The sequence below is a fragment of the Triturus cristatus genome, chromosome 2_1 (assembly GCF_964204655.1).
Source record: "Triturus cristatus chromosome 2_1, aTriCri1.1, whole genome shotgun sequence".
NCBI classification, from domain to species: Eukaryota; Metazoa; Chordata; class Amphibia; order Caudata; family Salamandridae; genus Triturus; species Triturus cristatus.
The window spans coordinates 23,501,703-23,528,214 of NC_140581.1; the positions used below are offsets into that span (position 1 = coordinate 23,501,703).

Consider the following 26,512-nt stretch of genomic DNA (forward strand, 5'->3'; position numbering starts at 1 on the left):
GTGAGATGTTGTATATATTTGTGGCGGTGTCTGACAATTACCTTATGTGTCCATTGAAGTACTTTCCCTCGTTAAGGTAAAAGCACTGACTAGTTGACATTAATTTGCTGAGTGTTTTGTGTTGCTGAGTTGTGAGTTTCTAGTCCACAGCCCTTCCCTGGACCAGCCTTGTGCTCCTCGGCCTCACTATCCTGAGAGTCATGTGATAAAAAGGGGTGCTTAGTCCCAGTTTAGGGTCAATGTTACGGAGGCCTCAGGACAGCAGTACGGAGACCCCAGTACACCAGTATTGAGGCCCCAGGACGGCAGTATCAAGACCCTAGTACACCAGTACCGAGGCCTCAGGACTACAGTACAGAAGCCCCATGGCACCAGTACGGATGCCCCAGGACTGCAGTACGGAGACCCCAGCACACCAGTACTGAGTCCCCTAGACTACAGTATGGAGGCTCCAAGAAACCAGTACTGAGGCTCCAGAACTGCAGTGCAGAGGCTCCGAGAGACCAGTACCAAGGCTCCAGGACACCAGTACTGAGGCCCCAGGACTCCAGTATGGAGGCTCCAGGACATCGGTACGGACGACCCAGGACCGCAGTACAGAAGCCCTATGGCACCAGTACTGAGGCCCCAGGAATGCAGTATGGGAAGCCCCTTGGCACCAATCAATCAATCTATTTATAAAGCACAATACTTACCCGTGAGGGTCTCAAGGCGCTGAGGGGAGGGGGAGCTGCTACTGCTCGAAGAGCCACGTCTTGAGGAGTCTTCTGAAGGCGAGCAGGTCTTGGGTCTGCCGCAGGTGGGTAGGGAGGGTGTTCCAGGTCTTGGCGGCGAGGAAGGAGAAGGCTCTGCCGCCGGAGGTAGCTCGTTGGATGCAGGGGACAGCGGCGAGGGCGAGGCTGGTGGAGCGGAGCTGGCGGGTAGGGGTGTAGAAGCTGAGTCTGTTGAGGTAGGCTGGTCCGGTGTTGTGGAGAGCTTTGTGAGCGTGGGTGAGGAGCTTGAAGGTGATCCTCTTGTCGACGGGGAGCCAGTGAAGGTCTCTCAGGTGGGGGGTGATGTGGATGCGGCGGGGGATGTTGAGGATCAGTCAGGCGGAGGCGTTTTGGATGCGTTGCAGTCGTTGCAGGTGTTTGGCCGGGATTCCTGCATAGAGTGTGTTGCCGTAGTCCAACATGCTGCTGACGAGGGCCTGGGTCACCGTTCTCCTTGTTTCGGTGGGGATCCATTTGTAGATCCTGCGGAGCATGCGGAGGGTGTTATAGCAGGAGGAGGAGACGGCGTTGACCTGTTTTGACATGGAGAGGGAGGAGTCAAGGATAAAACCTAGGTTGCGTCTGTGGTTAGTGGGTGTCGCTGCCGGTCCAAGTGTGGTCGGCCACCAGGAGTCGTCCCAGGCGGAGGGGGTGGGTCCGAGGATGAGGACCTCCGTCTTGTCTGAGTTCAGTTTTAGGCTGCTGCGCCTCATCCAATCTGCGACGGCCTTCATTCCCTCGTGGAGGTTGGTTTTGGCAGTTAGTGGGTCCTTGGTGAGGGAGAGGATGAGCTGGGTGTTGTCAGCGTAGGAGATGATGTTGAAGTCGTGTTGGCGGGCCACTTGTGCGAGGGGGGGCATGTAGATGTTGAACAGTGTCGGGCTGAGGGATGAGCCCTGGGGTACTCCGCAGATGATGTCGGTGGCTTCGGACCAGAAGGGTGGGAGGTGGACGCTCTGGGTTCTGCCGGAGAGGATGGACGTGGCCCAGTCGAGGGCCTTCTCTTGGATTACGGCTTCATGGAGGCGAGTCTTTAATGTGCGGTGGCAGACCGTATCGAAGGCGGCTGACAGGTCCGGGAGGATAAGGGCTGATGTATCGCCGTTGTCTAGTTGGCACCTGATGTCGTCTATGGCAGCGATGAGGGCTGCCTCGGTGCTGTGGTTTCGTCTGAATCCGGACTGGGATGGGTCTAAGATGTTGTTGTCCTCGAGGTGGCGGGCCAGTTGCGTGTTGACAATTTTCTCGATGACCTTCGCCAGGAAAGAGAATAGGGAGATGGGCCGGAAGTTCTTGAGATCCTTGGGGTCCGCTTTGTGTTTTTTGAGGAGGGCGCTGATGTCGGCGTGCTTCCAACTTTCCGGGAATGTGGCTGTCTCGAAGGAGATGTTGATGACCTTCCGTAGTTGGGGTGCAATGGTTGCGTCTGCTTTGTTGAATACGTGATGTGGGCAGGGGTCTGATGGTGAGCCTGAGTGGATGGAGTTCATGACCTTGCGTGTCTCGTCGTCGTTGATGTTGGTCCAGGAGGTCAGGCGGTTGGTGTGGGTGGTGTTTGCAGGGGGGGTGGGGTCTGGCGTGGTCGGGGTAGACTGGGTATTTAAGCTGTCGTGGATGTCAGCAATCTTGCGGTGGAAGAAGGTGGCCAGCGAGTCGCACAGTTCTTGTGATGGAGGGATGTCGTTGGCGTTGGAGAGTTCCTTCACGATGCTGAAGAGCTCTTTGCTGTCGTGTGCATTGTTATCTAGGCGTGTTTTGAAGGAAGATCTCTTGGCTAGTCTGATGAGGTGGTGATGTCTGCGGGTGGTGTCCTTGTGCACTGTGTGGCTGTCCGAAGTATGGTCGTGGAGCCATTTCTTCTCCAGATTTCGGCATGTACGTTTGGAGGTCTGGAGCTCTTCGGTGAACCAGGTGGCTTTCTTGCTGGTGGGGCTGTTGGAGGGTTTCTTGGGCGGGGGTGTTGGCGCAGTCGTTGATCCACTGTCTGAGGTTGCGGGCGGCAGTTTCGGGGTCGGAGAGGTCGGTGGGTGGGTTCTGGGCTAGGGTGGTCGTCAGCTGGTCTGCGGTGACTTTGTATAAGCAGCGGTGTGGAAGCTGTCGGGTGATGTGGTGCGTGGTGGGTTTCTTGAAGGTGAAGTGGATGCAGCAGTGGTCCATCCAGTGGAGTTCGGTGGTGTGGTTGAAGGCGACGTGGGTGCTCGTGGAGAAGACCAGGTCAAGCGTGTGGCCTGCGGTGTGAGTGGGTGTGGTGACAAGTTGTCTGAGGCCGAGGTTGGAGATAAGGGTGGTGGAGTTTGCGTAGTTGTTGTTCTCGAGGTGGAAGTTCTGGTCCCGAGGAGGATGTAGTCCACGGAGGCGAGTGCATGTGTGCTGGCGAGGTCAGCGATGTGGTCGCTGAACAGTGCCCAGGGACCGAGGGGTCTGTAGACGAGAGTTCCTCTGAGGGTGGTGTTGGGGTCCGTGTGGATCTGGAAGTGCACATGTTCGGCGGTGTTGAGGGTGTCGTCTGCGTGGGTGGAGACCTGGAGGGTGGATTTGTGGATGGCTATGGCGATGTCGGGTGCCGAGGAGTCTTTCCACCAGATCTCGGTCAGGAAGGTGACGTCCGGGGCGGAGGTGTCGAGCAGGTCCCAGAGCTCGACGGCGTGTTTGTGTGCGGAGCGGGTGTTGAGGAGTATGCAGCAAAGGTGGTTGGGTCCGGTCTGTGGGGTTTTGGTGGCTCTGTTGCAGGTGAAGCCGCAGGTGCGGCAGGAGAAAGGTCCGTGGGTGCGTTTCGGGGCGGCCTGGAAGCAGCGGTGATCTCGGTCGATGTTGAGTGCGTGGAGGGTGCTGGCATTGTAGCGGAGTCTGGTGTTGTGGCGTACGTGAGGTCCAGGGGTACTGGAACCGGGCGCGGTCAGTGCGCGGACGGGCACAGACGGGCTTGCCCCTGGCGCGTACGCACAGCGGCCGCCATAAGTAGGGGAGGTGGGAGGGAGGGGCAGCTGGGAGGCGGGTGGCAGACGGTGAATGGGAGCGGAGGCGGGGCCGCAGGGAACGCAGCGGCAGGAATGGTGAGGGATACAGAAGGAAAAAGGGAGCGGGCTGCAGGGGAGGCAGCGGCGGGACGACGGCGAAGAGGGAACAGAAGGCAAAATGAAAAAATAGCACAGGGACAAACAGTGGAGCAGACAAGAAACAGAGATGCAGTAAGCACAAAAATCACACTGAGCACACTAAAAGGAAAACCAGAGCAGGCCGTACCAAGGTGGCGAATGGAAGCACAGCTGTACAGAGGGCTCGAACAAGCTTCAGCGGAGGCAGTAGAGAACGGGCGCAGTCAGGTGGAGCTGCGCGGCGTGGGGAGCGACCTGCCTGCATTACGGAGGACCCATGACTCTGGTATGGAGGCCCCTGAACACCCGTACAGAGGACCCAGGACTCCAGTATGGATGCTCCAGGACATTAGTACGGAGGGCACAGGACTCCAGAATGAAAGCCACAGCCCACCAGTATGGTGTCCTCCGTATTCCAGTATTTGAACTCAGATACACTTAATGACCAGCCGCACTGGGGCACATTCTGGATTTGTGGACTATGGCTATTCCTCCTCCGAATCCGTTGGTGCGATCCCTGTGGGTGATCTTGTAGCCGTCCGGGATGGCTGTGGCGATGTCGGGTGCCGAGGAGTCGTTCCACCAGGTCTCGGTCAGGAAGACGACGTCCGGGGCGGAGGTGTCGAGCAGGTCCCAGAGATTGATGGCATGTTTGCGTGGGGAGCGGGTGTTGAGGAGTATGCAGCGAAGGTGGTTGGGTCCGGTCTTTGGGGTTTTGGTGGCTCTGTTGCAGGTGAAGCTGCAGGTTCGGCAGGAGAAAGGTCCGTGGGTGCGTTTCGGGGCAGCCTGGAAGCAGCGGTGAACTCGGTCGATGTTGAGTGCGTGGAGGGTGCTGGCATTGTAGCGGAGTCTGGTGTTGTGGCATCCACAAGGTCCAGGGGTTCTGGCGCTGGGCGCGGTGGGCGCAGCCGGGCTTGCCCCTGGCGCGTCTGCACAGCGGCCGCCATAAGTAGGGGAGGTGGGAGGGAGGGGCAGCTGGGAGGTGGGTGGCAGACGGTGAATGGGAGTGGGGGGCGGGGCGGGGCCGCAGGGAACGCAGCAGTGGGATCGGCGAGGGATACAGAAGGAAAAAGGGGGCGGGCTGCAGGGGAGGCAGCGGCGGGACGACGGCGAAGAGGGAACAGAAGGCAAAATGGAAAAATAGCACAGGGACAAACAGTGGAGCAGACAAGAAACAGAGATGCAGTAAGCACAAAAATCACACTGTGCACACTAAAAGGAAAACCAGAGCAGGCCGTACCAAGGTGGCGAACGGAGGCACAGCTGTACAGGGGGTTCAAACACGCTTCAGCGGAGGCAGTAGGGAATGGGCGCAGTCAGGTGGAGCTGCGCAGTGTGGGGAGCGACCTGCCTGCATTACGTGGGACCCATGACTCTTGTATGGAGGCCCCTGAACACCCGTAAAGAGGACCCAGGACTCCAGTATGGATGCTCCTGGACACTAGTACGGAGGGCACAGGACTCCAGAATGAAAGCCGCAGCCCACCAGTATGGTGTCCTCCGTATTCCAGTATGTGAACTCAGATACACTTAATGACAAGCCGCACTGGGGCACATTCCGTGTGTGCTGTGTTGCTTTGAGGTTCAGCCCGCTAGTGCTTGGGGGACTGGAGGCTGGTTTCCAACACCAAAGTGACTAACTGCACCTTACTCTCTCCACTTTACTCACTCCACCTTACTGCCTTCAAGGGTTCTTGTACCCTGGTGAGGAGACACTGTGCTAGTCCTCATGTGTAAAAGCCAGCTGGTTCCCAATAACTGGGGTACTCGGGTTCTTACTCTCCTCCCAAACCCCAGTGTGTGCACAGTATGCTGTCGGTGTGTGCACAACTTTTCTTTTTTGTGGTCAAGAGACATGTGCAGCGTAAATAGTGTCTCATGAGCACACATCGTCGAGGCCCCAGGACTGCAGTACGGAGAGCCCAGTACACCAGTATTGAGGCCCCGGGACTGCAGTACAGAGACCCCAGTACACCAGTATTGAGGCCCCAGGACTGCAGTACGGAGACCCCAGTACACCAGTATTGAGGCCCCAGGACCGCAGTACGGAGACCCCAGTACACCAGTATTGAGGCCCCAGGACCACAGTACGGAGACCCCAGCACACCAGTAGGGAGGCCCCAGGACTGCAGTACTGAGGCCCCAGCACTTTAGTACTGAGGCTCCAGGACACAAGTACTGAGGCCCCAGGACTGCAGTACGGAAGGCCCCTGGACACCCGTACAGAGGACTCAAGACTCCAGTATGGGGCTCCAGGACACGGGTACCGAGAACCCAGGACTCCAGTATGGAGGCTCCAGGATACTAGGACGGAGGGCACAGGACTCCAGTATGGAGGTTCCAGGACACTAGGACGGAGGGCACAGGACTCCAGTATGGAGGTTCCAGGACACCAGTACGGTGGGTACAGGACTCCAGCATGGAGGCTCCAGGACACAAGTACGGAGGGCACAGGACTCCAGTTCGAAGGCCGCTGCCCACCAGAATGGTGTCCTCCGAATTCCAGTGTGTTGACTCCGAGACACTTAATGACAAGCCGCACTGGTGCACATTCCGTGTGTGCTTTGTTGGGTTGAGGTTAAGCCTGCTGTTGCTCGGGGGCTCGTTTCCTACACCAAAGTGCCTAACTGCACCTGACTCTCTCCACTTTACTCACTCCACCTTTCTGCCTTCAAGGGTTCCTGTACCCTGGTGATCAGACAGAGTAGTAGTCTTCAAGTGTAAAAGACAACTGGTTCCCAATAACTGGGGTACTGGGGTTCTTACCCTCCCCTTGTACCCCAGTGAGTGTACAATGTGCTGTGGGTGTGTGCACAACTTGTCTTTTGTGTGGACGAGAGAAGGAAAAAGTGTCTCTTGGGGGCACATTGTCGAGGAGACTGCTCCCCACCACTCAGCATGCCGGCTTCAGTGGCAGAACAAAAGCCAATAAAGGCAGGACCATTTGCATATTTAATGCACATAACAGGGCAAAAAACTCAATGTATGGACCCGTTGGGCTCAGTGAATCCTGCTCTCAGATGGGAAACCGACAGAACAGAAGCCATCAGTCCTCTCCGACAGACGCAAGCAGAAAAACTACAAGTCCCAGTACAGAACTACAATCTCAGGTCTGCAGAGTTACATGCCGCCATCTTGGGTTGTGTTTCTGTATAGGTTGTGGCCTCTCACATGGGCGCTTTTCAGCAGAGGTTTGTGGACAGAGCAGCACCTTGGTGAGATCTGCTGTACTTACCACTGTGTCTCCACAACACTGTTCCTCCTTGGGCCTTTGTGGTCCCAGTACCGCCCCCTCTACCTGCAAAGGAGAAAAAAGCAGAGGTTATTGAAGTAGCAGTGACCTGCACTTGCTGCAAATGTTGAAGATGCAATGCAGCACAACAATGTATGTCTTGCTGTTAGTGTCTTTCACTGTCTTCCACTCCCCTGGCACTGACAGGCTGCCTAATTGTACAGAAGGAACCCCCAGCCAACTCAAGGTGTATGGCAATGAACAGACCATATAACTACAAACATGATTTAAGGAACGCAGTGTACACACAAATACATTTATTTATTTATTTATTTATTAATTTATAAAGCGCCTGGTTACACCGACGGTGTGTCCCCGCGCTGAGACACATAAGACGAGTATACTGCTGTACCTACGAGGCTGATGGCTGTTCAATCATCTATTTTTGTAAACAGTCATGTCTTCAGCTGTCTGCGGAAGACATTTTCGCTGGGTTCAGTTCTAATGGTCATCGGCAAGGTGTTCCATAGTTTAGCTGCTAGGTACCTGAAGGCGCAGGCCCCCATTCTGGTCCTAAATATTCTAGGGACAGTCAGTAGGGCCCTATCCATGGATCGTAGGCTTCGACCAGGGATATATCTGGTCAGTAGTGTTTGGAGGTATCTAGGGCTTTTGTGTGCGAGGATGCGATGACAGTAGCACATTGCCTTAAATACAACTCTTTTCTCTACTGGCAACCAGTGTAGGGTAGTCAAGGCCTTCTTTGTGTTAGTTCTCCTTGGGAGGCTGAGGACTATGCACGCAGCTGCGTTTTGAACCCTTTGTAGTTTAGTTAATCCTTTTTTGGAGGCACCCAAATATAGTACACTTCCATAGTCTAGTTGTGAGGTGATTACTGCATGAACTATGGTTCTCCTGGCTTTAGATGGTAACAAATCTATAACTTTCCTCAGGGTTTTCATGGCCCATAGCACTTTCCCGCAACCTTTCGGCTCTGACTGTCGAAAGACAGTTTGGAGTCAACCCAGATTCCAAGATGCTTTACCTCTGTTATAGGGAGGGGAACTTGGCCCAGTGTTTCTGGCCACCACGCAGATGACCATATAGTAGGTGTCTTGCCTAAAATTAACACTTCAGTCTTTTTCTCGTTTAGCTTGAGGCAGTGGCTTGTCATCCAATCTGCAACCTTCTCTAAGCATTTTGTAAAGTGGATCGCTGCCTGATCTTTGTTTTGGGATAACATTACGATTAGTTGTGTGTCGTCCGCATGAGATACGATCGATACCTCATGTTTCTCTACACAATCTGCGAGTGGTCCCACATACATATTGAAGAGGGTGGGACTCAGAATGGATCCCTGTGGGACCCCTTGGGGTAGAGGGTGGCTGTCAGATCCGTGTGATAGTTGGGCAACTGAAAGCTCCGTTCGGCTAGAAACGAAGTCAGCCATTTAAGGGCATTACTCCTGATGACACAAGCCTCTAGTCTATGAAGTAACAGTGGGTGTGAGATGGTATCAAACGCTGCGCTGAGGTCCAACAGGATCAGCGTAGCTGTCTTCCCTTCGTCACCATGTTTTCTCAAGGTCTCTGTCGCCATTAGTAGTTCTGATTCCGTGGAATGTGCCGTTCTAAAACCTGACTGAGAAGGGTGTGATAGGTCATTATTGTTGATGTGTTCCACCAACTGTTTATTAGTAATCTTTTCTGCGATCTTTGCTACAAATGGGAGTAGTGAGATAGGGCGTAGGTTATCCAGTACTGTGTAATCCAGCGTGGGTTTTTTCCTAAGTGGTTTAACGATGGCCTGCTTCCACTTCATTGGGACTGTTCCCGTCCGGAAGGAGCGGAGGATAAGTTCAGTGATGTACGGCATGATCATATCTATCCCTTCCATTACTCTCTCTGGTTGTGCCGGGTCCAGAGGGGAGCCCGATTTTATTCCTTTTGCTGTGGCTATTAGTTCCTCACTCTCCTGGATTTTGAATTCATTCAGTGTTACTCCTGCAAACTTCTCGTGGTTAACAGCGGGCAGATTACTGCCCAGCTGTGCCTCTGTTGGAAAGGACGCATATATTTTAGTTACTTTATTTGCAAAAAAGTCAGCCACTTCATTGCAGATCTCTTTAGAGGTTGTAATATCCTTCTTCTCTTCTTGGTTTATGAGGGACTTCAAAATTGTGAACATTTCTTTGTGAGAATTGTTATCTTTTTCTATTTTGTCCGTATAGAGCTCACATCTAGTTTTTTTAATCAGAGCGTGTTAGGCTTGTAGTTCTTTATGATATTCTTCTTTTGACCTATTACTATAGGTTTTCCTCCATATGCGTTCTGATTTCTTACAACTTTTTTTTGCCTTTAATAATTCATCATTGAACCATGGTGCTGTTACCTTAGCCCTCTTGGGGATTTTAGTGCTCCAAGGTGCAGCCTTATCTAGTGCATTGGAGATGCATGTCTCTATCTGGTCATTAGCTGTGTTGATATCTTTATCCAGCGTTAGCTTCTGTTCCCCAAGAGCTTGTGTAAAGGATGTAGGGTTAAAATTCTTCCACTTTCTGGTGGTGATTACCTCTTTAGGCTGTTGGACCTTCCTCCTGTGCGATGGCACTGTGAAAGGGACTAAATAGTGATCTGACCATGGGACTGGCCAAGGTACCCCTATTTCTACCTCAGCGGAGTTTGTAAAAATAGAATCTAATATGTGACCCCCTTGATGTGTTTGCGTTAAGTTTAGCGTGAGCAGATCCTTACAAATTGTACTTATTTCTTTATTATCTGTGTCATCGAAGTGTATATTTAGGTCCCCCAGTATCAGGAATTTATTATGTCTCAGGGCTGGGTGTACTATCTTATCCTCCAGACTAGTCACAAACTGCGTTATCTGGCCAGTTGGGCGATGGATAATAAATCCAGTCATGGTGTTGCCCTCTGCTATGGACAGAGTGAAGAAGAATGCCTCACAGTTATCTAGGCCTGCTTGTTTGACCTCGTATTTCATGTCTTCTTTGTAAATTGTGGCGATCCCCCCGCCTCTTTGGCCCACCCTGTCCTGTCTTGCTCGGAGATAGTCAGTCGGGATTGCATCGATTACATCTGGGGTCGAGTTCTCATTTAGCCACGTCTCAGTCAGAAATAATGCATCAATTGATTTTTCACTAAGAAGATCGCGGATCTCATGCTTATGTTTGGCCATTGACCAGCGGTTTAATAAAGCCAGCTGTATTTTAGATTCCTTAGTGGTAGGTGTCCTACCTAGGAATGTTGCTTTACAGTGTTTACATGTCGATGCCATGTTGTCGACATTGATACCATGTGTGCATACAGTGCTAGCAGACGTACGCAAACCCAGTAATTCCTCTTTGGAGTATATAATCCTTACTTCAATCCCTTTAGCGCCAGGGTTTCTAGCCCCTGGTCCCGGTTGGGCGCGGACGGGCGCAGACGGGCTTGCCTTAGGCGTGCCAGCGGCGCGCCCGCTGCGCGCGTCCGCTGCGCGGTCGCGAGCACATTGGTCTTTAGTAGGCAGTCCGGCGGACTGCCTCTGCCCGCTAGACCGGAAGTGATGTTGTACTGATACGCTCTGCGCCGCCCTCCACACAAACGGCACACAGCCGGGATGGACCAGGGCGGGCAGATTTAACGCGGTAAGCTTGTGATTGCCTACTACACCATATGTTTGTGCAAATAACGCAAGGGCTAGCACATTTTAAAACACACAGTTAAAATCAGTACAGGATTAAAAAAAATATTAAAAATCACAGATTTGAATGAAAAGTATTTGGGACATGTAGCGCACACTCAGCAATCTCATCTCAAGTGTCTTTCTATTTTCTATTTCTTTAATACAGAATAATTTAAAAACATTTTAGAACATATGTCATCAGTCTACTAATTATATACATGAAAGGATATCCCAACATAACGCACAAAAGTACATAGTGCAGTGGGCAAACATGAACATTGACAAAACAACAAGACAAAATTCATACAGTATATATCAAACAGAATTGGAAACGAGAAATATAGAGACAGGTGACTGAAGTGGCTACTTGATGGATCTTCTACCCACGTTTCGGCGTACACTACGCCTTCATCAGGAGAGCCACAGAAATTCCAGACGCTTAGTTAGAACGGCATCAGCAGAGAAGGTATCATATGAACCCAAATGAAGTAAAAGAGAGGAGAGGTCGCGGGCAAAAGGAACGGATGTCTGGGCCCAGGTGCTAGTCACTAAAGCGATGTAATCCAAAGGAAGAAATTATAACTTGTTTAACTCTGAATGATATGGCGTGAAAAAAGGTTCTTAATATATATGCAAAATTAAGGAAATGTGGCCCGAGTTTTGGAACTTGACTCCAAAGGATATCATGATAGTATATCCTGTTTATACAATAAGAAAGGAGGACAGTGATGGTCCTGACCGATAAACAAAAGCGTCATATCGACAAAAGGCAAACGTCTTCTGACTGACCGGTCCGACCTTGCACGATGCACAGCCTCACACCATGGACATGGAAGAGGGGCCACCATCTTGTGTAGAATGGTTACTGGTGACGTACCCTCAGTACTATGCGTAGACAACTGCAGAAGGTCAGATGCATAGGATATCTGCATTGAACTGCACCACACTCCACCCCATTTGCAAAGCTTCCGTTTCTGGGGCAAACCAATGCATCAACCCTTGTTTGCGCCTGTGTTCAGTGGGTGCTAGCTTATTTATGCAAAGTCTGGTTAGAACACCATCTAAAAGCCTCATGAGGCAAAGTGGTGCTGAGAGGTTATAGCTTTGTGAAACAGCACACATTTCCAAAGCAAAACACTCTGTGTGCAGGACAGTAAATCACTCCTGCTGCTTGGCACCAGCTCTGGCAAAAACTCTCAGTCCGCGTACAGTGCCTTTACGCTGGTCGAGAGCTTTCATTAGAGGTCAACAACATCACATGTGTAGCGCCTAGACTCAACAGGCCTTGAAGCCAAACAAAGATTTGTTAAACTTTCCCTTCCAAGTTATCCAAACAGATAAAATGAGACATGAAAGCATTTTACTTCAGCTCTGTAAGTTTTCAAGAAAGGCATGAAATATATATGTGTAATGACAGAAGTGATGTCCACTTAAGGAGCAGAATAAAAACTCAGTAGATATTTAGGCATTCAATCATTTTAATTAAGTACCCAATTCAGTGTTACCTATTTCATTGACTTTAGACAGTTGGAGCTAGGGTTCCTGTGGCTGCCTGCAAAGATTTCTGACAGCCAGAGCTAGGGGTCCTGGTTCACTGAAAAGATTTCTGACAGTCAGAGCTTGTATGAATGATTGAGTTAAAACTTACTCGGATCCACACTTATGCCTTTGCAGATTGCATGTAAATATTTGCAGCAGGCGCATAACCCAATGAACGGTTTTACAAAGACCGGAAAAACTGACCTGCAGCTTCCACAGGGGTCTCTACTGACAAATGGTAGAAGGTAGGAATCCTGTACATAAGAGTGTGGAACACTTCAAGGCTGTCCTCTGTCTCCATTGATAGCTAGCCTAGTAATAAGGCAGTTGCGAGTAGAAATAAGACGATATATATAAGGTTTTAACTATAGGGGTGTACAAGTGATGGGCTAGATTAAGCCCAACCCCCACCGCCCAGCAGCGTCTGCCCCCCATGAATAAAGTTCATTCTCTTGTTGGTGGGAAATCTGTGCCACTTGTGCTCCAGCTGACGAGGCAAGAGCTCTTTTGGTGAAGATGCGATGATAGCCATCAAGGTTGACCGGTCGCTGTTCTAGTTATGTTATGTTATGTTATAGGGGTATTTGTACCTCTTACGAGTGTCCCGGCGCTGACTTAATCCTATTGACAGAACAGCTGGGGCGGCTTTGGGAACTTTGCCCTCATTGAAACAACCAGGTTTTTAATTTTCTTCTAAAGCTGAGGAGAACTTGTTCCTGTCTCAATAGAGGCGGCAGATTATTCCACAGCTTAGTAGCAGTCACCTGAAACGACCGTCTGCCCAACCGAGATCGTGCAAATTTTGGCACGACTGACAGCTTCTGAGTTGAGGATTTCAGAGTTCTAACAGGGGCATATGGCTGAATTCTGCTCCTAATGTAGGGGGCTACAACATTGTGAAGGGCTTTAAAGACTAATACCAGAGCCTTAAAAATCACCCTTTTCAGCACTGGGAGCCAGTGCAGGGACATCAAAAGGGGCGTCATATGAGTTCTAAGATCAACCAGCAGGACGGCTCTGTACCACCTGCAAACGGCCTACTAAGTAGTCAGGGAGGCCGAGATGCAGAGCATTGACGTAGTCCTGCCTAGATGTTATCAAAGCTTGGACCACAGTTTTACTATGAGAAACTGAGATGAGAGGGAGAAAGTTCCTCATCATTTTCAGTAGTCCGAAACAGGTGGCGGCTACAAATTGCACTTGTGCCTTCATGGACATGTCCGCGTCCATTTTTACCCCAAGATTTTTTACGGTGGTAACTGGACAGGTGGGAGGAGACATGTCCTGAAGCCACCAATTACGCCATTCCACACCAGGACTGTGGCCAAAACAAATAATTTCAGACTTATCAGAATTACATAACAGTTGGTTTAGCCTGAACCAGTAAAACACCTTGGACAGGCAGTTGTTGATAACTCCGGAATGGAATGACTTCATTGACTCCTTCCATATTTGTATGTTTCAGGAAACTTGGAGTTTGTCCCCGCAATATAAAAATGGGTACTCTACATACTTTGTCCCAGCAGTTTCCATAGGAAAAGGCCGCCCCTCAGGTGGTCTGCTCATCTGGGTAAAGGTGAATTTGAATTGTACTATTATTACACACAAGGTCCAATCCAATGATATCTTGCATATTTCCCTGAAAAGCCCACGCGGGGGTATTGTTCATTTGTTTTGTGTTTATGCAAGAGGGGTACAGGGGGGTTCAACCTCGCAAACAATTGAGCTGTTTGATGTAAAATTGTCTGAGCTTCCACCTAGGTCCAAAATCCTGTTGGGGGGTGATTTTAACTGTACATTTGAACCCCTGGATGACGAGGATGTATTGGGTTTGAACTCAGAGGACTGGAGACAGACTATACCCCCTTTAGTACTGGCCCTTAAGAAGTGGTCTGCCATAGCTATACAGTTGAACGCACTGGCTTTGGAACATAATCTACGGGCATTAAATGGCCGGACCACTTCTGATCGTAACGGGGCAATGACCTATAATAGGATAGGCTGCCCATCACGTATCGATTACATCTTTTTAGATGTTCATTCATGGGCTAGTTTAGTAGATATGGAGGTCAGGCAGTCTTCAGATAGCGATCATAACCCATTATGTATGGGAATCAACTGGGCTAATGGGATTAGTAGGAGCGGGGGGATGGAGCTGATCACCAAGGATGTCCTCCCCTCTAATTGTAACCGGAAACTTAGATGGGACGTGGTAAAATGTGAAGAGGGGAAAATTAATAGTATTGGGGACTTAGTTAAAGCAGAAACCTCCAGCCTCGCAGCGGTGGATCTGGGAGAGGTTCACTCTCTGGGGCCCAAATTATTGGGCCAGTACCAAAATTTCACAGATAAAATAGGAAAGTATTTCCTCAAAAACACCCAAGGGAACCCCCCAGCGGATCTCAGACCCCTGAAGGCGAACGCGTGGTATACAGTGGAATGTAGGAAAAAGAGGAAAGCCATTGGTTTGGCGATAAAATTGAAGGACCCAATAGCAGTGAAACTGTCTAGAAAGGAGTACCGTAGTTCCATAGCCTCAGCCTACAAAGGGTTCTGAGAGCCGGACCAATGGGTCCTAGTCCTAGGGCTGCCTACAAAGTGTTCTGATGGTGTTGAGCTAAGGGTTCTGGGACTGTCTTTAAAGGGTTCTGACATTCGGAGCTAGGGGGTCCTAGGGCTACCAACAAAGTATTCTGACAGTGCTGATCGAGGGGTCCTGGGGCTACCTGTAAAGGATTCTGAAAGTCAGAGTTAGGAGTCCTGGGGCTGCCTACAAAGGGTTATGACAGCTGGACCTATGGGTCCTAGGGCTGCTTACAAAGTGTTCTGAGGGTGCTAAGCTAGGGGTTCTGGGGCTGTCTTTAAAAGGTTCTTACAGTCAGAGCTAGGGGATGTATGACGTTACAACGCATGCTTTTACAACGCATGCCGTTACAACGCATTTTTTACAACGCAAAATCTGTTACAACGCATGCCATTACAACGCAAGTCTTTACATCGACTTGCAGTAGATGGCGTGCTAACATTAAAAAAGGGTAATTTACTATTCTAACTCCAGTCCACGTTGCAGTAGGGAAGGTGTTTGGATAGTAAACTACACTATTTTTAATGTTAGCACGCCATCTAGTGCAAGTCGATGTAAAGACTTGCGTTGTAATGGCATGCGTTGTAACAGATTTTGCGTTGTAATAGTTTCGTTGTAATGGTAGTGCGTTGTAAAAGTTGCGTTGTAAAGGTTGTTCCCCGAGCTAGGAGTCCTGGGGCTGCCACAAAGGGTTCTAACAGTCAGAGATAGGGGTCCTGGGGCTGCTAACAACTGATTATGATAGTGCTGAGCTCAGTGTCCTGGGGCTGCCGCACAGGTTTCTGATAGAGGCTTCAGCTGAGGTCCGTCTTCAGAATGTCAGAGTATATCATCTCAAATTGGGGCACGAATCCGATGGATGGGCAGAGGCAGCGGCCTCTGGGTCTTGACTGATGCCCTTTAACCCCCACCCCTAAATGACCCTTAAAAGACTTCCCCTTATGCAGACAGTGTTATTTCTTGTACCAAAACCCAAAGGACAAGCCATATTTTGTTTAATGTGTTGGGGGATTGTTGCAATATTTCTCTGTTTTTCTAAATACTCTCTTTTGTCACAGAGCTGGGTTTATTAATTGGATTCTCTAATTAACTGATCATGGAATAAGATACCAGGGTCTTCTGTTGATAAGGAATATGCATTAATTGATGTCTTAAAACCTGCAGTTCCAATTATTAAACTGGATGCTGACTCTTCTAGCTGGAGGCAATTATATTTCTGTTCTTGAGATCACCTGAATACTCCTAGCAGTGGGGTTTTCACACATCTATATCTGCACTTAATGTTTGCCCAGTGCTTTATTTAGAAAACCTATTACAGTAACGTAATCAAATGCCTCTTTTTGTATAGTCATCCCCAAAGATTTGAACTGATTTGATGCTGCTGATTTTTTGACTCTGTGAGTGCCTTAAGGCTTTTTTACCAGACCTCAGTGCCTGTGCCCTAACCATAAGTACATACATGTGATTGGCGTATACCCAATTGGCACAAGCTAACTTTCTTGTAAGTTCATAGTATATGTTACTTAGGGTTTCCAAGGCCTAAAAGTCAGTGGGTTACCCCACGGACTGCAGCAATGGTTGTGACATTCTAGCTGTGTAAAGGTAAAACATGGCTCCTGGTCCACCACAGCAGATTGGAAGGGCAGTTTTTACAGTAATGGCAAAGCCGAGTCCTTGAGTTTTATTAGGTTTAGCTTACACTTGTGAAATCTATTGTATTAAATGTATCTTAAAAGGGACCTACATCATGCCTTCACTTCTTAATGGTCCTTGTGCATGTCACTTTACTTTTCTTTGTTTCTAGGACCCTCTTTGGTATTTTTACTAGGGTTGGTTTTCCAAATGATGTAGTATCAGACAGAGAAACAAACTTTGGGGCATATTTACAAGCCCCTATCACCAAGGAAACATCACTTTTATTGACATTCCTGTGGCTATAAACCTTTCACCTTAATTAAAAGGCGCCGTTAAGCCACATTAAGGGCCTCATGTAGGTAGCGAAATACCGGTCGGTAACGGCCGATTTTCGGTAAATATGCCGTTACCGACCGGTATTCAGACAAGTGAGATGTAGGAGTCCAAAAACCACTTTTCGGTAAATATGAGGCGGTAAATACCGATTCATATTTACCGAATTCTAAAATACCGATTCATATTTACCGAATACATAATTAACGATTCGGTAAATATGAAGTGGTAAATATGAAGTGGTAAAAATTAAAATGACATGTAGGAGCAGTCGGTAATTAAGAAATCCAGGAAAATCGGTAAATAAGAGTCGGTAATTAACACGGATTGAAAGCAGGTGGTAACCATCAACAATGCACATAAGCAATCCCAAAATGCAACAGCGTGGACAACATGGCCGCTATGTACGTCATTGCAAGGCGCCGACGTCTACAGGCAGCAGGACTGAGGGTGTGGCGACGGGAGGAACAAATCTACAGACAGCGCATCACACTATTCCAGCTGACTGATGCAGAGATACATGAGAGGTACAGGCTACACCCCGAAACCATCATGGACTTAATCAGGGACCTACACCCACTCCTGGACCAGCCAATAAGAAGGGCGCACGCCATACCCCCACATGTGCAGGTGCTCTGCAGCCTACATCTGTTGGCATCCGGCAGTTATCAGGTGGTGATAGCTGCGGTGGGTGGGGTATCCCAGAGTTGCCTGTCACGTTTCTTCAGGAAGTTCCTGGATGCCATGATGCAGAGAATGCACCACTACATAAGCTTCCCAAACACACAGGCTGCACTGCAGAAAACAAAAACAGACTTTTATCACATGGCACAGTTCCCCCATGTCATCGGCTGTATTGATGGTACACACATCCCAATCTGTCCACCAGCTGACACAGAGCACATCTACAGGAACAGGAAGTCCACCCACTCCATCAATGTGCAGGTGATCTGTGATGCAGGGAACATCATCACAGATATTGTTGCAAAGTTTCCTGGGAGCACCCACGACTCTTACATCTTCCAGAATAGTGGGATCTACACACGACTGAGTGCCGGAGAATTCGGAGAGGGATACCTGCTAGGTAAGTAACAGTGACGCCCCTTGAAACCTGCAAATCATAGTGTATAGAGGCATGTAACTGATGGTTCCCTTTTACTCATCCAGGCGACAGTGCATATGCATGCCGTTCATTCATCCTCACTCCCTACCTACACCCAGCAACCCAGAGTGAGAGACGATACAACGTGGCACACAAAACAACACGCAATGTGGTGGAGCGCACGTTTGGACTACTGAAGAGCAGGTTCCGTTGCCTGCACAAGAGCGGAGGCGCACGCCAGTACAAACCCATCACCTCCTGCAAGATTATTGCCACTTGTGCAATGCTGCACAACCTTGCCACGAAAAAAGGTACAGATGTGGAACTAACATATTTTGAGGACAACGAGGATGAGTCAGGCCAGCCAGAGGGCAGCGCAGCTAGAGTGCCAACTGCAATCGATGGGAGAGAGAGACGGGCAGAGATCACATGCAACTATTTCTGAGTAAGTGAGGGGACACAGCGAGTTGTGAGAAGTCATGACGTAGTTTTAATGTGGCACCACGCCATGAACACATGAACAGGCCAATCTGGCAATATACCATCTATACAAGGAGTATGTCCAGGGTTACGTCACCCAATGGGAAGTGGCTAAGCAGGGCGACATCAATGTTTGCGCATACGCGCTGCAGTGGTGGATTGCACGGCCTGTGCATCCTCACTAGAGCCAACCCCAAGCCGCCTGCTGCTCCTGCGTGCTTCTGGGACGGGGGGTGTGATGCTGCTGCTGGTGTCGATGCTCTCCGCAGCATCCCCTGCAGCAGTTGTCGACGCCTGACTAGTCATTAGCACCCCTAGTGCACTTGTCACCTGCACCATCCCCCGAGACAGGTCGCTGCAGCACTGTGTTAGGCCCTCCTGCATCGTCACAGAGCGCCGGCACAGTAGAGAAGTCGCAGTTGCCAGACGGTTGAGTGCCCTGCTGGTAGTGTCCCTTCTCTGGCGTTCCCGGCGCCGTGCTTCGATGTCAGCATCTAATTTGCTGCACAACTGCTGGATTGACTGGGACATGTCCCGAATGCCCGCAGCCATGCCGCTAATGTTAGTGTCCATGTTGACTAATGTTGTCTTCATCACCCGCATGTGCCTCTGGACTGACATAACTGCCTTTGATTGCAGGCGCTGTTGCTTCAACATTTGGCCCTCGAGCCCCAAGAAGACACCATGGCCGTCAGTGGGTGCTGGTGGACTCTGGACACGCGACCTGCGGCGCCCTCTTGCTCCCGTCTGTGCTGCCTGTGAGGTGTGGGGCACAGTGGCATGGCTCCCTTCCTGGGGCCCGGTGCGGTCTTCTGGGCCCATGCTGTCGTCTGACGAGGTGTCTAAGGCTCGTAGCCTGGCTGCTGGACGCCTCCTCATTCTCACACCTGCAAGCGGAGATGTGGCCGGTGATTCGAACATGAGTGGCGATGCTGGCTGTGGTTGTGGTGATGCTGGCTCTCGGTGAGGTGATGCTGGCTCTGTGTGCGGCGAGGCTGGCTGTGTTGGTGGTGCGGCTGCAAGTGGGCCTGCTCCCTGGTCTGAACTCGTGCTGGCTAGAGGTGAAATTTGTGGCCGGTGTGCCGTCTCTCCTGCAGCATGCCCTGTCCTGCATGATGTCACATCTGTGGACAGAAATACAACATTGGCTCAGTGTCCCTGAAGGGCTGCATTGCAAGCGTCACAATAAATCATTTCACATTCCAATATGTCCTCTGTCTCCTTGTGCCTCGAGTGCGTGACATGCCTTGTTGCCCTGTAACATTTACGTCATGGTTAGTGTTGCCCTGACTACATCTCCCGGAATGCATTGCCTGTCTGCACTGACACGTGTGGACTGCAGTGTGATTCTCGTTTCACAATGGGGGATGTGGGATAGGGGTAGGGGGGGCTACATTGCTGTGCTTTCGTCTTACCTTGGTGTGTTGCGGCTCTGGCAGAGCTGTCGGCGTCCCCAAGACCCACGACGCTCTCTTGCTCGATTGTGGCCGCCACCAGCTCCTCCAGTTCGGTGAGGGCAGGTGCCCTGTTGGTTCCACCTCCGGTCTGGCTGGCCTCCTTCTGGATGTCGCCCATCTTCCTCTTGGTTACAATCCTCAGGTCATACCAGCGTTTTTTGAGGACCTCAATGTCCCTGTGGGTCACTCCCACAGCATTGACCTGCGCCTGGATGGCCAGCCATATGTTGCGCTTTTCAGCCTCAGGCACTTGCAGGGATTGCCTCCCAAACAGCTTCTGGTGCTGCTTCACCACCTCCTCCACCAGCACCTGGAGTTCCTTGGGGCTGAATTTCAGCTTCCTCCTCCTTTCCCCTCCGTCTTTCTGTGTTCTCTGGCTGGACATGCTGTTCGTTTACCCACTCGCACATGCAACGGCTCCCTGCCTCTCCTCTGCACTCCAAGCCTCTCCAGGGTCGGCTAATTATGTACACCTGCCTGGGTGTGGCCACTTCGGCTAATTATGTACACCTGCCTGGGTGTCGGCACTTCCTGGTTGGGTGGGCTGTCGTTGCACAGGATTAGCTGTTTCGTCAAGTCATGTGATTTTATTTACCGAATCCGTACATACCGATTCAGTATTTTCCGATTCGGTAAATACCACCTCGGTATTTTCCGAATCGGTAAATACCACCTCGGTTTTTTCCGATTCGGTAAATACCACCTCGGTATTTTCCGATTCGGTGAATTCCGATTCGTGATTACCGAATGTTACCGAATCGGTAACTGTTACCGAATTTTTACCTACATATAACTTACCGATTCTAATTTACCGATTCGGTACGGCTCGGTATTTAAGAACCGGTAAAATTTATTTACCTACATGAGGCCCTAAGTGTCTTAATACCGACTTGTAAATACAGCTCCCTATCACGATATACTTAGCATGGAAGAGTGCTTCAATGGGTGTTGTGGTGGGCGTTCCGCCGCAACACCTATTGATTTTGTTGCTTTGATATTCCGTTTGGTCATCCTGTAAGGGGACAATTGTTTCTTGTGACGGAAGGATAGGAGAGACCTCTCAAAGAACCTAAGCAGGATATTGTCGATTTTGTCCATGGCTTTCGCTCCAGGGTGGCTGAGTACATGAAAAAAGCAAACAAAAACAAGGAGGCCAGCCAAGAGGTCCAGAAACTCTGGTATGACCAAATGGCTGCCATGGTAGAATTCTAACCAAGGCAGAAGCCTGTGGATCCTAGGGCCCTCCAGGACGAATGGCCGGGACCATACTCTATCCTTGAGAGAAAAAGGGAAGTCACATACTTGGTGAACCTTTGCACCTGCAGGAATCCCAAGAGGGTCATCCATACGAACCACCTTAGCAGGGTTAAATTGACGATGCTCATGGTCACAGATTACGATCAGGAAGCAGACAGTGAACCTCTCCCTGACCTCCTCTCAAACAACACTAAAGATGGATCAGTTGCGAGAGTAGTCGTGTCAGACACCCTGACTGCCCAAGAGCAGACTGATTGCACGAAAATCCTAAATCAGTTTGCTGAGCTCTTCTCCTTGACCCCTGGACAGACTAACTGGTGTACACACGGACACTGGTGATAGCCTACCTGTTAAAAATAAAATCTACAGGTAGTCTAATCATGTCAAGGAGAGCATAAAGGCTGAAGTAAGCAAGATCCTGGGATTGGGTGTCATTGAACCCTCAGAGAGAGCCTAGCCAGCCCACTTGTTTTAGTCCCCAAACCTCACTTCCGGGGTGGAAAGAAAGAAATGAGGTTTTCTGTGGACAACAAGGGCTTCAATGCTGTGACGAAAGCTGTTGCACATGCAATTCCTAGGGCTGATTAATTAATTGATAGGTTGGGGGCAGCCACATATCTCGGTTTTTGTATCTCACATTAGGGCACTGGCAGATAGGTCTGATCCCTGGAGCCAAAGACAAATCTGCATTCCCAAACCCAGATGGGCACTATAAGTTTACAGTGATGCTATTTAGACAAAAGGATGCCCCTACCACCTTCCAAAGGCTGGTGAACAAAGTCCTTTCCTGGCTGGAATCATGTAGTGCAGTATATCTTGATGATATTGCTGTCTTTAGCTCCACTTGGCAGGATCACCTGATCCAAGCAAGGGAGATGATGAAGACTCTGCAGAGTGCAGGCCTCACTATCAAGGCAAGCAAGTGCCAGATAGAGCAGGGCAAAGTTGTATATTTGGGCCACCTTGTAGGTGGAGGACAAGTTCAACCACTACAACCCAAGAACCAGACCATTCGGAACTGGGTAGCTCCAACCACCCAGACTTAAGTTGGGGCATTGCATGGCTTGACTGGGTACTACTAGAGGTTTAGGAAGGGATATGGGTCCATTGTTGCCCCCATCACAGAACTGAACTCTAAGAAGATGCCCAAAAAGGTGAACTGGACAGTGAGCTTTCAAAAGGCTTTATATACCCTAAAAGAAGCAATGTGCAAAGCACCCATTCTGAACACTCCAGATTATACCAAACAGCTCATAGCGCAGACAGATGCCTCTGAAAATGGGATAGGAGTGGTCCTATCCCAGACCAATGATGGTGGCCACGACCAACCTGTTGCTTTCATTAGAAGAAAGCTTCTACCCAGACAGCAGCATTCAAGAGCCACTGAAATGGAGTTCTTTGCTGTGGTTTGTTCCCTGAAAAAGCTGAGAATGTACCTGTTTGGTTCTCACTTTCATTGTCCAAACTGACCACAGATCTCTCAGATGGCTTACTCAAACGAAAGTTGAAAATCCCAAACTGCTCAGGTGGTCTACATATCTGTGGGGAAAGGACTTCACAGACCTGGAACTTGCCATGCCAATGCAGACTGCCTTCCCAGGTTCTACCACTAAGAAGAGACACTCTACGGAAAGGTTAGTCTCATCCTCTTTCATTATGGGGGGGTTCATTTAAGAAAATGCCTCTTTTGACATTAACCCCCACTTTTTGCTTGGTGCATGATGTGATTTTGAATGAAAGTGTACTGCTTCCATGCTAACCAAAATTCCAGTGTCAGGTCTCTTTCCTAAAATGGTACCACGAATGGCGCAACTTCAGCAGCCCCTGTGTGTCCCTTGTAAATAGTACCCCTGGTTCCTAAAGCATGGGAAATCCAAAGGGTCCCCTAGGGCTGCAACACAAAAAGTGTCACCCTAGGGACCCCCTCACCAAGCCCATGCAACTGCCATTCCAGGCTGCATGTCTTAGTGCAGAGAAAATGGAAGAGTCGACATGGTACACACAGCCCTGGGTGCCATGCCCACAGTCACTGCATGAGGTATAGGCAACCCACCCCTACTGCAGGCCATACAGCCCTAAGGCAGGGTGCACTATATCCCAAATCTGGACATATATGTATCAGCAAATCTGACCCTATAAAATTTCGAAGTCAATTTTGGGCCATAGAGTGTACATGGGCTGGATACTTGTTATTACGAGATTCCTATCTCCATGATGGCTTCACTGTACCCTAAGATATTTGGCACCAAACATCTTGTCTTGTCTTAATAACTTCTCACTGGTGCCAGTGTTTTATTTATTATTAAATGAACACATGGTACACCTAAGAGGGTCCAGTCAATACCTACCAAGCCCTGTTGTGGTCTCTGACTAGTCTTAAACAGCCTGCCACCACCAGTTTCTGACCTCATGGGGTGCAAGGTCGCGCTCTCAGAGTCCAGGAAAAAAGCCTGCTCTGGGCAGAGGTGCCTCACACCTCTCCCAGGCCGGATTGGCATTCCAAGGCGCTACGTTTCAATGGTGATGCTGCTTTTGAAATGCAACCCTGGCATCTTCAGTTAGTGGAGGATGCCAACCCCCTGTCCTGCTCCCCTTTTGGCAGGAGGACAGGCTGGAAAATAAGTTAGATCAGGAGGTGTGCCCACATGCAGCCAGCCCTACCCCCAAGGTAGGGCAGGCGATATGGACACCACTTTTACAATTCCGCCTTCTTGTGGAAAGACTTAGACAACCAGGGCCAGGGCTATGCCCACCTCCCAATGGTAGGGGTCATAGGAGCATGTAGTCACCCTGAAGGTAGTTAGCCATTGAAGAAAGACACCCAAGAGCCGTAAGGAGTAAGGAGAAGAGGACGTGTGACTGACCTGGCGCCAACCCTGTCGGCCTGCCTTTTGTGCCTGTCTCCTGCACCAAAAGCAGACTCTTCCTACAGCTGATCTACAGAAACCCAGTAGGCCTGCCTGCCTTCTACCAAGAACCAGGAACTCTATTGGATTGGTGGAACCAGTCCTTCTGCATGTAACAGGCCAAGTCCGAAGCAACAACCAAGTGCTCACTGCTGGGTCCATCGAGGTGGGGGCCCACAGCAAAGTGGCAGGAGCACTGCAAGAGTGGTAGCCAGCTCTCACTGATGTTCCGAGCCCCAACGTCTCTCCCAAGGACTTCCAGGCCGGAAAGGTCCCTTTCAACTGCATTTGCTGCAGCCAAGGATTGTTGGTAGCCAGCCCACAACCGACATTTGAAATGGCCCCACTCTTGTGTTTTTGCTTCTCCTGTTCGGTGGCGTCAACTCTGTGGCAGAAATGATCTTGGCTCAAACACGGTTTGTGGACAGACCGGCCTAGGCGCATCTTTGGCGCACCCACCCCGGTGATGGACATTTCCACATGTCTCTACATTCAGTGTCCCAGGGCAAGGTAATCAAGAACTGCCTGCTCCACTCGGGTCCTGGGACCCCAAAGTACCCTGCTCCGAAAGAGTACAAACCAAATCCAAACACAAGTGCTTTGGCCCCAGACCCGCCAAAGCCTTTGTGCTTTTACCCCTGACCGCAACGGTGTTGCGTCCTGCCCACACACGATTCCCTCATTGCCTGCAATACTGAATTTTTGGCGGCGATGCAGGTTACAGCCATATATTCTGAGCAGCGGTCCTGCCCGTCTCCCAATCTCTCCCATTGCCTGCTACACCAAATCACCACCGTGTATTCTACATTGACTTGCACAGTAAATATTTGACGGTATTTAAGTATTGTCTACTGCAACTGTTTTCTATGGCATTTTTGAAACGCACTTGTCTAATCGCCCTGAATGTGGAGCCTAAAAATATATATAAAGATACTTGTTATTTTTACAGATTGGTCTCGGATGTATTCTTGAGTGTGAGTTTCCTTTATTGTCTCTGTCAATACAACAAATGCTCAGCACTGCCCTCTGATAAGCCTAACTGCTCGTCCACACTACCACAAATAGAGCATTAGTTTTATCTAGTTTTGCCTCTGTAAACCAGTCTGGGTCTCACTGGACTGTGTGCGCACTGTGCTTCATTTTAGTGCACTATATAGAGAGCCAGCTTCCTACAGCAGGTGTGCACCAGCCCTCATTTGTACAGGTTAGCCAGTTCCGCATACCTGGGTCCTAATCTGTCCTCCTAGTGCTGTGGCTGTGTGGCATGTTACACGTGTGTTGAGTAGTTAGGAGACATTGTAGAGGGTGAATGGTGTCCTATGGGAGCCCATTTCCAAGGTTACAAGCCGCAACCCTCAGAGCCACAACTTCAGATGGTTCAGCATTACAAAGGGGCGTGGCCAGATCCAGATTTGTTGCACATTACAGGATAAACGAAACAATGTGCAAAACTGTTGGATGTTTCAGAGACATTAAACTTGCTGTGAGTTGACAGACCATGAGTCATGTAATGTCATGTCATGTTATTTTAACTTAATAACGTGCTGAAATCAGCCCCTAAGAGCTATCTCAGCGCGAGACAACGGGCAGAGGACAAGCTGAGGTTGACTAAAATAGGTGAGTTTTAAGTGTCTTCCTAAAAAGAAAATGGTTTTTGCAGAGACGAACCCGCATGGGCAGACTATTCCACAGATGAGGAGCAAGGAACATGAAAGATCTGTCGCCAGCCCTGGCCTTCTTAAACCTGGGGACTTTAAGCAAAGCTTTGTCACTAGATCGAAGGAGTCTCACTGGGGTGTAAGGAAGAACCTTGGCTGCTAGAAAAGAGGGCCCTTGGCCATCAAAAGTATGGTGGGGTAGGCAGCATATTTTGAAAATTATTCTTTTTTTATTTGGAAGCCAGTGTAAAGACCGCAGAAGAGGGGCTGCGGATGAACGCGGAGGGGAGTAGCAGACAAGGCATGCAGCAGTATTTTTAACCACCTGGAGTTTAGACAATATATTCTCGTTGATGGACGCCAGAAGTGAGTTGCCATAATCGAGGTGGCTAATTACCAAAGCTTGGACAAAGGTTTTAATGGAGGAGAGAGGGGGAAAACTTTTCCCAACAGGCGAAGCATGTAAAAACAAGAGGCTGTGGTAGCAACAATGTGTTCCTTCATAGCAAGGTATTGATCTATGCGGACACTAGGATTTTTTACTACCAATTTAGGTGAGGGTCTGGGGCCCAGTTCAGCTGGCCACCATCCCAGGGCCCAGACAAGTTGGGCTTGTCCGAATAGCATGATTTCAGTTGTTGTAGGATTAAGTTGCAGCCGGTTATCCAACATCCAGATGGCCATAGCCTTCATGCGGGAGGAGAACAGGGCTTTAGATTTGGACAAATTAGAGCCAAGAGAGAAAAGTAGCTGCGTATTATCAGATCCAAATCTCAAATCCAAAGCCTCTGGCTATCT

At 49.7% G+C, this 26,512-nt stretch overlaps 1 protein-coding gene across 7 annotated transcripts in view; it reads right to left on the bottom strand.

The window, feature by feature from the left end:
- The window catches only part of LOC146863633 (uncharacterized), a 337,769-nt gene that overhangs the window by 29,415 nt on the left and 281,842 nt on the right, over positions 1-26,512 (bottom strand). For all 7 annotated transcript variants that reach the window (XM_085627704.1, XM_085627702.1, XM_085627701.1 and 4 more), the window contains one exon: positions 7,083-7,145. In XM_085627704.1, coding sequence (XP_085483830.1) covers positions 7,083-7,145 — 63 coding nt within the window. The remainder of the gene's footprint in view (positions 1-7,082; positions 7,146-26,512) is intronic.